At 37.0% G+C, this 11,322-nt stretch overlaps 2 protein-coding genes and 1 pseudogene across 2 annotated transcripts; 1 reads left to right on the forward strand and 2 right to left on the reverse strand.

Moving 5' to 3' along the window:
• Positions 1 to 221: 221 nt before the first annotated feature.
• On the forward strand, positions 222 to 2,669 carry LOC122011025 (zinc finger CCCH domain-containing protein 17-like). Its single transcript, XM_042567474.1, has 10 exons — positions 222 to 719; positions 860 to 958; positions 1,125 to 1,220; positions 1,336 to 1,425; positions 1,539 to 1,640; positions 1,735 to 1,884; positions 1,975 to 2,094; positions 2,196 to 2,258; positions 2,348 to 2,445; positions 2,546 to 2,669. The coding sequence occupies exons 1-10, from the start codon at positions 222 to 224 to the stop codon at positions 2,667 to 2,669; spliced, it is 1,440 nt and encodes a 479-aa protein (XP_042423408.1).
• Positions 2,670 to 4,099: 1,430 nt separating this feature from the next.
• On the reverse strand, positions 4,100 to 8,391 carry LOC122009740 (annotated as a pseudogene).
• Positions 8,253 to 10,748, reverse strand: LOC122009741 (haloacid dehalogenase-like hydrolase domain-containing protein At4g39970). The gene is made up of 11 exons (XM_042566021.1): positions 10,314 to 10,748; positions 10,148 to 10,241; positions 9,873 to 9,917; positions 9,710 to 9,760; positions 9,437 to 9,511; positions 9,312 to 9,345; positions 8,968 to 9,023; positions 8,812 to 8,871; positions 8,682 to 8,741; positions 8,545 to 8,591; positions 8,253 to 8,469 (listed from the first exon to the last, which is right to left on the reverse strand). The coding sequence occupies exons 1-11, from the start codon at positions 10,661 to 10,663 to the stop codon at positions 8,418 to 8,420; spliced, it is 924 nt and encodes a 307-aa protein (XP_042421955.1). The 5' UTR covers positions 10,664 to 10,748; the 3' UTR covers positions 8,253 to 8,417.
• Positions 10,749 to 11,322: the final 574 nt, after the last annotated feature.

Here is an 11,322-nt window from a genome sequence, read left to right on the forward strand (position 1 = left end):
TTTACTTACAAAGTTTAAAAACTAACGATTTAATTTTAAAAAGTGTTAGACTTAAAGTTGAGTAAATAGCCCAGTGGCACTGACATTAACCCGCCTAATTATCAAACATCCCGCCATTTTAGGATTACATATAAATGTTTTAACCTAGCGTGTTCGTAATCATTCCTCAATTCCTTCCTCCCCAATCCACAACTCTTTTCTCTCGATCAATTGCGGCGGAGATGGAATCGTGTGTTCTCCTTCGCAACAAGAGGGTGGTTCTTCAGAAGCCGCCGGTGGCGGTCCCTTGCGTCTTCTGGCGCGCGGGTCGATGCAACCGTCGACCTTGTCGCTTCCTCCACGCCGAACAGCCCCCATCTGCTCCGGAGAAAAACACCAAGCGCAATCTGCAGACCCCGTTGTCATCTCCGGCAACAAACGCCAAGCGCAATCTGCAGACCCCGTTGTCATCTCCGGCAACAAACGCCAAGCGCAATCTGCAGCCCCCGTTTGCTCCGGCAACAAAGGGCAAGCGCAACCTGGAGCCTCCCTCTGCTCCGGTGACGAACGACAAGACCGATCTCGCATGGAGGGGAGAGAATACTGCTTCCTCCGTTGTTTCGCCGCATGCTTCCTCCGGAGCCAACCTCTATACTGTTGAGAGACCGAGACCTGTTGAGTCATTCGCCGAGGAGATAGTCGCCGACACTGCCCCAGCGAATCAGCAGGTCATCGTCTCGGTTTTTATTTATTTATTTATTTATTTATTATTATTATTATTATTATTATTATTATTATTATTATTATTATTATTATTATTTGTTCAAATTCAATTATATTGTTGTTCATTTAATTATATCTTATTATTCTGATGTAGCAGGTCATCGCTGATGATAAGAATAAGATCGCCGCTGACAGGGACACGGTTCGTAACGAGAGCAATTGCTCTCTTCTGGCCACGCTCCGGGGGCATCAACAGGTGATAATTACCGATATAATAATATTTTTTTTAAAAAAAAATTGTTTGAATTTTATAAATTCTTTAGTCATTTAATTTTTTCTTTAATTAATTGTTTCATGAATTCTTATTCATTTAATTAATTCTAGCTCGTTTTTATTAATTGATTTGGTGATGGAATTAACAGGCCATATCTGGGATCGCATTAGCATCCGATACAAACAGATTGCTCCTAGGAAGCAAAGATGGAACCATCAGCGTCTGGGATTCACTCACCGGACAGGTTAATTAATTAATTTTATGGAATTTAATTAAAATATATAAATTCTGTTTAACATGATTAATTAACTACCTCTTTAATTAATTTGTTTACCTAAAAATCATTAAACATTTTCCAGCGTGTTCGTGTAAACATTATGGGTGCTGAAGTTGGAGCCCTCCTCACTGAGCAACATTGGAGCTTTATGGGCGTCTTCGATTCTTTCCAAGTGAGAACTTCTGACTCATATATATTTATTTATTTATTTTCACATTTCATTAAATTGTTTTCGTTTAATGACTTACTAATTGATCTTATTTTAATTAATTAATTTATTGACAGGCCTACAATTCACATACCAAAACTCAGTATATAATCGAAGAACTTGGAGGACAAGTTCATGCTATAGCTGCTTCGAATGGATTCGTTTTTGCTGGTATCCAGGTATATATATATTATTTTTAATCACGTTTTAATATTAAATTATTTGATGTGACTTTTCATGCAATAAATCTCATTTTTGTATTTATTGTTACAGGATGGCTCCATTTTGGCTTGGCAATTCAATTCAGAAGAATTAATTACAGAACAGCCGATGGCATCTCTCGATGGGCATCTACTTCCAGTAGTGTCACTGCTAGTGCATGAAGATAAACTCTATTCCGGTTCTATGGATCACACAATTAAGGTAATATTATTATTATTTTTATTTTTATTAAATGTTCGAATAATGCATGGTCATTTTATAATTAATCCCTTTATTTTTACTTGACTTCAGGTGTGGGATCTCACTTCGTTACAATGCATACAAACAATTAATGGTCATACATCATCAGTGATGTCGCTGCTTTCATGGGGACCGTATATCCTATCTTGCTCTCTTGATAACTCAATAAAAGTTAGTAGTATATTCCTTGCTTTATTGTTTCATTTATTATATTGTACATGATTTAATATTAACATTTATTTATAATAATCATTTAATTTTTCTTTGTACAGATTTGGGCCACTTCCGAAGGAAGTCAACAGTTGCAACTAGTTTATACACATCAAGAAAATAATGTGAGTAATTTTTAATATTCCCACTAGCTAGCTAGTTTTAATATTCTAGTGATCGTTATTTCACCTTCAATTACTTTTTGTTTCTTCAGGGCGTGATTTCTCTTTGCGGCATTAGCGATGCTAATGCTAAGTCAGTATTGATATGTGCACGCAGTGACCGTTCCATTTGTCTCTATGATTTGCCATCGTATGTGCTAATTTAAGATTGATTTATCGTCATGTTTATTCTTTTGAAATTATGAGAGAATCGATAAGCATGATCTTTAATCTTTGGTCTTGTTTTGCAGATTCACGCAGAGGGGCCAAATTCACTTTAGTGAGGAGTTGAAGGTGGTCAAAAGTGACCCTAGTGGTTTATTCTTTACTGGCGATGCCACTGGAGAGCTCAGAGTCTGGAGCTTGTCCGGCTGAATTGTTTCCTTCTCTACTTGAGACATTAATTGTTGTACTGGAAACATTTTGTTAATATATATAAACATTCTTTTTTTCATTACTTAGCTTGTAATTTTCACTCTGTGTATATATATACTTATCATTGTATTTGTAGTTGATACATGAATTCTCTTGCTCAAGACATTCAACATGCTCGGCTTATGTATTCAACTGGTTATCTATGAAGGAGATGCTCTTAGTTTTATTTGGCTTTCTCATCATCTGAAGTTAATTATGGAATAACAAATACTCTGTCGTATGCCAAGTTGTTGTAATTGTACGAGTTATTTACTATTGTTTCCTGAAGGACAGGATCTTCTTGTTGTTGCCACTATCGAGCTCCATCAAACGAGCATCCCTTCTCAGTTGTGTGGCCATTGATCTTGCAGCTTCAACAAAATGTCTCGTAACACGAATGATCATCCACCCCTGTGAAAACTTATATTAAAAAATGAAAATACAAGTGAGTCATACAACAAGTGCTCTCCAACAGGAGGAAGTTATGCAATAAGTATGTTGGATAACTGTGATCGAACCTAAAAAGTCTATGAATAGGTGTACCCTAATCAATAACTTCAATATTCTGATAAAAATGTCAAAACTGGTATTAAACAAAAAGACATTCTATTATGAGGAATTTTCAAAAAAGTACTTCCATCGAAAAAGAAGGTAAAAAGGAGAAAAAAGAACACATGCCTCAGATCTTAGAATGCGATCAATCTCTAAGAGCATCTCAAGTGTGGAACATCTATGCTTTTGGCGAGCTACATGAGTCATCAATCCTTCAGCATGCACCATATAATAAGTTCTTGGATATGTTGGGAAGGCTTGACACCTAACAATAAGTCTTAGATACCCTCATGATGGATATACTAACTAGAAGAGCTATATTTACTATTAATTTTATCAGGGCACTCGACAACTTTCAGTAATTGGCACAGATTCTTTTGTTGTTGCTACAGTTTATCAAAGAGTTAATCCTAGTTCTACTTTAAAATTTTTTCTAGCTAAATCTCATCCCCATATTCAAACTTAAAAAGTGTATTCTAAATAAAAGTTCATCACTTTGCAAAATATCTTCGACAAATAGCATACACCACAAATGTTTAACTTGAATACTACAACCAGTACAACTACTAGCCATTTTCATTTCATCTCTAAATTTCCTCCATTCATATAAATAACAACAAATATGCACAAGTTTGAGGATGCAATAGATAAAGAGTGTCTCTAGAGTGTAATACCAATTATGTTGAACGCCGATAAAACCCTTGTAAAAAATCAACGGAAGATAATTAGGACCATTTGTCAGCCCAACATTTATCACCCATGCAGGTTTCCCAGCATCCAGCAAAGCAGCATTAAAACCACCAAAATGAGCATTCATGTCAAGAACATTCCGAAAAGCATGTTAAAAGGCGGGGAGGGTTCCTCATCCCCAGTCCTCTTTGGATGATCTGAGAATATAAGAGGTGATACAAGTGACCAATAATTATGAATCACTGAATTCCAGTTTGCAGCATCCTCGGTTAAGGCCTCAGGATGTAAACCTACTGAGTGGAAAATATTACAACAGCAATTCCATATGGAAGATGATGATAATAATGTCAGTACAATTAAGACAATTTATCAGCTACATCTGATATTTGCCATATTGATCAAGCTCAGTCCAGTTCAATCTAGCTTGACAAGGCCAAGGAGTACGGGACTTGATGGGAATCCATCGCTGACTTCAAATTCCTGAAATGCATGGATTTAACGGTTGGTAATATGGAGATTCAACATCATGGCTTCTACCACAAACAGCCGGTCCAACCAAAAGTCTATTGACTTCAACTAAGAAACCATCTAAAACCACATTTGCATATCAAAACACAAATCACAATCATTAAATAAAATCCTCTAAAACATTGCAAGATTAAGAGAAATACTCCTATTACTTTTGAACATGAAACATCACTTCAGTAAAAGCTACATAAGTGTTTGATATGAACTTTGCTTAATTTATCAATCTTTCAATATCTTTTAGGAGAATATGAGCTTTGTGTAGCAACTTACAATGAATTAAAACAATACTCAGATCCAAAAGCAAAATATTGGGAATCCTATTTGTTTATAAATTGCAAAATAATTTTTTTTCCCAAGTTCAGCATTAAGCCAGATTAATATAGCCATTTTTTAAGTACTCGACTATTTTATAATTCCTGAATTTTCAACTATATATCTTTTTTTAATTGGATCTATACTGGATCTCTGGTATATAAAGAAAGAGCTTCAAAAATATACATGCAGGCCAAGCTAATGGCCAACTGATCTGATCATCCAACCAGTAAAACAGTGACCCCGAGTTCAAGATTGAATTTCCAATAAAGGTATGCTAGCTATGGTTAAAGTTAAGATAAAATGGCAGGTTCAATGACCCTCAGCGTTAAGAGTATGCCAGCTAAATCTAGATACCTAACACATGGTTTGTGAAACAATGTTATCGAGAAAATAAATATTTCTATGTCATTGCAAAACAAATCATGCCACTTACACATTGCAGCTGCACCACACAAGGATCACAACACAGCTTATCAGTCACGCTGAAACTTTTCATTGGCTAATTCAGAGGCGTTGTTTAACTGTTTTCATATAAACTTTGCTTATAGATCCAGAAAATTTTTTTTGCTAAGGTTGATTGCAAGAGGGAAAAAAAACACATCTGATATTTTTAAGCTTTCAATTTTATCAATGTAATAAATACTTACCATTTTTATCCCACTCAATCTCGCATCTTGCACAGTGTAGCATATCAAAGGAAAGGTAAGGAAATGACAATTGTTGTGTTGAAAAGGACCCAATCTTGACTGCCCGATGCCTCATAATTAGCAATGCGCATAGTCAAGAGTTGTTTGGAGAAGAGATACCCACCAAAGCTACCAAAACCACATCCAATGTCTAAGACAGTTCTTATCTGCAAATTAGTGAAACTTTACTACTAGAGAGCCACCAAAAAAGTGCAAATTATCTGCAAATAGCTGACATATATGCTTCAAATTTGCCATGACCTTTTATGACTATAGTTTAAAGCTTGAGTTTCAAATGGTTCTTAAATATGATTCATCATCTAACCTAATAAACCCATTGACAGAATAAGTAAAAATGAAGTTTTTTCAAAGCACAAATTCATGATGATAGGCGTGCAATCGATCTGTGCCCTATGGCTAGATATTGGAAACCATAGATAAGCGTGCAAAAAAGATCTGTGCCCAGAGAAGAGAACAAATGCAACTCATAGACAAGAATTAACCTTGTTTAATTGTCACCCTTAGAGAAATAGAAAAACAATGAACTTATGCACACTAATCTTTATTTTCTTAGTTCAATTTTCTCCCTTACATCAGCAAAAGAGATCACAGCTAGATGAAAAACAAAGTTAAGTGGACACAAATACTAACCCCACCTGCAAGGAAATTGGATTCTTGCAGCCCAATCATCTCGGCTATTTGATGGGTATAATCTTCTACACCATCAACCATAATGGAGCCAGATTGGAAGGAGATTTGTTCTTTCTCCACCATCATCCTACCTACGCACAGCTTATTAGTGAAATGCTCCAAGTGCTACTAAGTAATAGAAACCAAAATAAGATTAAAACATGACAAAATTCAGTTTACGTCTTCGTCAAGCTGCCAGCAGAGAACACTCGTCCGGTGATTTTGTCATTATCCTCTCAGATAAAGTCCCTCCCACTTGGCCACCTTAGTGGAATACTATAATTCCTTGGAGGGAGAATTAAACAACCTTGCTTGGTGCCACGTGAACATTTTCTCTTATACTCGACTTGTACCACTGGATCTACAGAATCAAGGTTCTGTGAGACATTGTTATTACAAGGCACATAACTTTCATACTGAGGTGGACAAAATTCTAGTTCTTTCAGACGTGCAATCCCAAGAGATAGCTTCCCAATCTGCGTGAGATCACTGACAACCTGTTCTTGCAATCGCCGGTAGTGGTGATAGATATTACTCCGGGAGGAGGTGGAGATGGAGATGGAGATGGAGATGACCCAATAGAAAGACCAGAGAGAGATAGTACTACTAATACAACTAGACTCAACTTAAGGAAAGCAAAGATGAGGCTTTGCCAGCATCTGAGGGTGCTCAGGGATTCATGGCTAAATCCTTTCTCCCCCAGAACCTTCCCTCGGAAGCTCATATCAAATGGATCATGCCCTGCGGAACCGCTGCTATTTCCACCACCAGAAACCCAACGGTAGAGAGGTCTCGACGTCACCTTCGTCCCATACCTATAGAAAAAAATGGAAATGTGAAAACAGGAATACGACAGTAGAAAAGAAGCAAGAAAGAGTTTGGCCAGTCATGCATCTTTGAACGGCATTGAATGCACATCTACCTCATTCTTTTGCAAAAAAGGAAAAAGATTGGTAAAAGGGGGAATTGCTTTACCCCAGTTCAAGTTCAGTATAGTAAGCAAATTTCCATCTCGGATTCCGTTTCCTACCTATTAGTGCCGCCCAATCGAATCACAGATTCGGATTGCAGTAGAACAAAACCTAAGTCTCGAATCAAGCGCAAGTCAAGAAGCAAACTTGAGACAGAATCGCAAGAAGAAAAGGACAGAAGAGATCAATCTGCCTTCCGTGTCTTACAAGCTGCTGCCTGCTGCTCTCCTCCTCTTTCTCTCTCTGTCTCTCGCGCGCGTGTTGCAGTTAACGAGATCTGCGTCGCAAGGAATAACAAGACTAAGACCGGAAGAACAAGACTCAAGAGTAAAGACTAGCTTTTTGTGACTTTTTAATTTTATTTTCTAATAAAATTAACATGAAAGAGAAATCATTTAAACGAACTGAGTGAATTAAGACAAAAACAATAATCCAAAATAGAATTAACGCGCTCTCTCTCTTTTCTTCATTGTGCATGGAATAGCAAAGATAAATTACGAGGGAATGGGCAAAATTCGCGTCCCACGTCATTAGAAGAGAATAAATCAGAAAATTAAAATTAACATCAAATAGAACAATAATTTCTCGTTAGGATTTCAATTCTATAAATTTGTGATAGTAAACTCGGCTATTCTCAGGAAGAGACGGAAACGACATTGAAAAGGAGGTTGCACGGTGTTTCTCGGCAATAATTGCCCTTATTTCACAGCTAATTATTAAATGTGACTATTTCCGAATATTTTTTTAAAATTAAATGAAATGTTTTATTGAATCAGTATACAACACTACTCTTGCAACCCAATTTAACAACTTTCAAAGTTTATAAAAGAGAATATTTTATCATAGTTTCGTGCCAGACTAAAATCCCAGTTTCTTTGAGACTTGCAATTAAAAAATCATCTCAGTCCTCAGTGTCTGGAGTGCACCTACAAGTGTAAAAGTACATTGAAATTAGATGGAGTTTTAAAATAGAGAGGCATGAACGAGAGAAGAACTTTTGATACTCTTATTAAAAATGGGTGTGGATTTCATTCCTACCCAAACAAATTTCTTCTACTTTAGCTGCTAGTTTAAAGTGGATGATTTATGAATGTGTAAGAATGCTAAATCCCTGACATTAAACTTTCCATTTGTTTTTCTTTAAACAAGTTACATAGTAATTTTCTTCCAGCTACAATGATGGCCAATCAATGGAACCACAAGGCTCAAAGAAATAGTGAAAGGAAATGATACCATGGCCCAAATTATATTTCATTGGCCGTATCAGATTGATCCAACTAGCTTGCAGCAATCAGAGCATTTTGAAGTAACAATATAAGATCTTCAAGCCTGATAGGTGAAGGGGAAAACCACTGTAAAGCAGATGTTATGAAAAAAAACATTCCAGTTCAACATGATGCATACCTGACATCACTTAAATCTGGATATGTTGCAATTGCATCACTGAAGTTCTGATATAAATGTTAAGAAAACTGTTAGCACTACAAGCTATAAGTGTTCTACGAAAGTGAATCTAGTGTCTTGCGAGCATGGACTCTCACCTGATTTGCAGTAGAAGATGTGTAAGTAATTATACATGACATTCCAGCTCCAGTAGCTGCCTGTTCAAGGAGATTTCTTGTCAGGGACAATAGTAACCATCATTCATGCACAGATAGTAAGAAGCCTTGCCTGTAGCCCAATAACACTATCCTCCACTACCAAGCAGTTGCTTGCTTGCACACCTAGTTTCTGAGTGTCAAATAACAAATGTATTTTTTTTTTATAAATACAGTAAAGGAAACAAGACACATATGAAGATTTGTACTTATGCTTTTCTCGAATTACCTTTGCAGCTGTAACATAAATCAAGGGATCAGGCTTCTTTGTTTTGACATCGTCACCTACGGAGCATTGTTTGTTAAAAACCAGGAGTATAGTCAACTCATGTAATAAAGAAATATAGAGAGAATCCAAATAATTTTTTAGGATATTGCACACCCAAGCAAATGTCCTGGATGGATGCACTTCATATCTTAGATTCAATGAAGAAACAAGATCAGGGCATATCTGAGGATCAAACTGGATATTATTCATTCACTAATAGAGTCTAAATCCTATTCTCAACATCCTAGGAATGGAAAGAGGCTAAATCTTTTTGACTCATATGGATCAGGACATGTTAATATTACCTGCAAGGAAGCAATCAAGACTTTGAAATCTCTCCTGCAATAATAAAAATGTATGTCATAAATAAGCATATCAGATTGTGCACCTAAATGATAGATGTTATGTTAAAGTCAGAAAAGAGGATTACGAGTCCAAGAAGATTTTCAAGTGACAAAATAACCGAACTCTTAGTTGCTGCAGAGCAAACAGAAACTTTAATACCCTGAAATTTCAGATGGAACAACAATATAATGGTTAATAATAAAGGCTCATAACAAAACTAATCATCAAATGCACATAAACATAAAGTATTAGTTAGGCAAATTCTGTATGTGAAACATAATTAACAAGAATTAGATCACAATTAGAGAAATATAATGTTGTACAATTAGTTATGGCATGCGCCTTCAAAATGTATTACCGCACCCTTGGCATCATCCATCAGCCGCAGGACACCAGGTCGAGCCTCTACCTGTTAGGCAAACAGAGGTGCCGACATTTACAACGCAGTTAAAGATAAACTACATGCGTGATTTATAGTAATAGAATACTCAGTTGATGAATGGTAAGAAATCAATACTTACAGAACCAGACCTGATTATGTCTTTGTATCTTTCAGTCTTCCAGTCCTGAAAAATGAATTATAAAATTGCATGATCGTCCAACATCAGAAATAAATGGCGAATGTATCAAACACATATATAGATCAGTGTTTAATAACAATCTGCCATCAAATTGATTTTTTATTTATTTTTTATCTGCGTGAGATTGTTCCGCACTGGAAGAGAGGAAATTCCGGTTCTTTTTCATCAAACAATCGTATGTCTTCATGAACAACAAAGGCACCGACTTTACTTGCCTGGATGACATCGATCAACTTCTCCCTTTCAGAATCGCTGGACGGTGGTGTCTCAAAGATCGAAGAAGAAGGCCATCCATTTTCCTTGAAGTACCTACACCATCCCCGTAGGGTAATTACTCAGCAGTTCCTCAACTAGAAATCGATTAAAAGTACGGGCGGGTACCATCTCATCTTGGGCTTCCCACCGCCGATTCGATTCTGGAGCTCGTCGTAGAAATCGGAGTCCCAGTGCAGCGGCTGCGACGAAGAGGAGGAGGGGCAGCGGACGAAGAAGTGATCGAAGGCATCGTTGTAGGCCTGTCGGTGGAGGTGCTCCGACTCGAGGATGACGCCGTCGCAGTCGAAGATGAGAGCTTCCAGAGGGGAGGTGGGGGAGGAAGAAGCGGCGGGGACAGCAAACGAGCGACGAAATCGAGCAGGAGGGGCTCTAGAAAGGCGAAGGGAAGAGGGAAGGAGGCGGCGAGGGGACGAGATGGGGGAAGGAGACGGTCCTAGCAGCGAAGCGGCAGCCATGAACGGTGTTGCAGACGGTTAGTGAGTGGGTCGAAATGAGTGACGAAAAAGAGCGAATCGGTGAGGAGATGGAGAGATGAGACGTTACTGGCTATGGATGGAATTGGAACGTAAGGTCCATCCGATGGAGGGATGATTCGATCGGTTTGACCGGTTCTATCGGTTCGATCTGAAAGCGGCATTTGTTTTCAATTAAGTAATTGAGATTTCGTTACTTGCACGTGAATACTAATATTGATCTTAATTAATAGGAGTTTGGGTGAAATTTGAATGCTTAAATGAGAATTTGTAAAAGAAAAAAAATGTAAAGAAATAAAAAAAATGATTAGTAAGAAAAAGTATATTCCGTCTTTGATTACAACTCTTCTTCTTTTATAGCCATAATGATTCTTATGATGATATCGTATCGTCCATCGGCGTAACGATTAATATTCATCACTACATGTTATTTTTATTATTAATTATTCCTAATGGTGTTGATAGAATTTGAATTTATCCCTGAGAAGCTGAGTTAGATTCTTGTCCCGAGCAGGGTTGTCTCAATCATTCATGAGACTCTAGGCGAAAAAAAATTTAATATTTTTTAAATAAATCTTGAAGCTCTAGGTGAAAATAAAAATTTAATATTTTTTAAATAAATATTATTAGAAATATTTAAT

The sequence above is a fragment of the Zingiber officinale genome, chromosome 8A (genome assembly GCF_018446385.1).
Source record: "Zingiber officinale cultivar Zhangliang chromosome 8A, Zo_v1.1, whole genome shotgun sequence".
Lineage (NCBI taxonomy): Eukaryota > Viridiplantae > Streptophyta > Magnoliopsida > Zingiberales > Zingiberaceae > Zingiber > Zingiber officinale.

Excerpts from the sequence above, each read along its gene's own strand:
- LOC122011025 (XM_042567474.1), top strand. The coding sequence starts at position 222 with ATGGAATCGTGTGTTCTCCTTCGCAACAAGAGGGTGGTTCTTCAGAAG. Across the intron at positions 1,885-1,974 it reads CTATGGATCACACAATTAAG|GTGTGGGATCTCACTTCGTT; the intron begins GTAATATTATTA and ends ACTTGACTTCAG. Across the intron at positions 2,095-2,195 it reads CTCTTGATAACTCAATAAAA|ATTTGGGCCACTTCCGAAGG; the intron begins GTTAGTAGTATA and ends TTCTTTGTACAG.
- LOC122009741 (XM_042566021.1), bottom strand. The coding sequence starts at position 10,663 with ATGGCTGCCGCTTCGCTGCTAGGACCGTCTCCTTCCCCCATCTCGTCC. Across the intron at positions 9,918-10,147 it reads AGTTGATCGATGTCATCCAG|GACTGGAAGACTGAAAGATA; the intron begins GCAAGTAAAGTC and ends TTCATTTTTCAG. Across the intron at positions 9,024-9,311 it reads TCTTGATTGCTTCCTTGCAG|GTGACGATGTCAAAACAAAG; the intron begins GTAATATTAACA and ends AATGCTCCGTAG.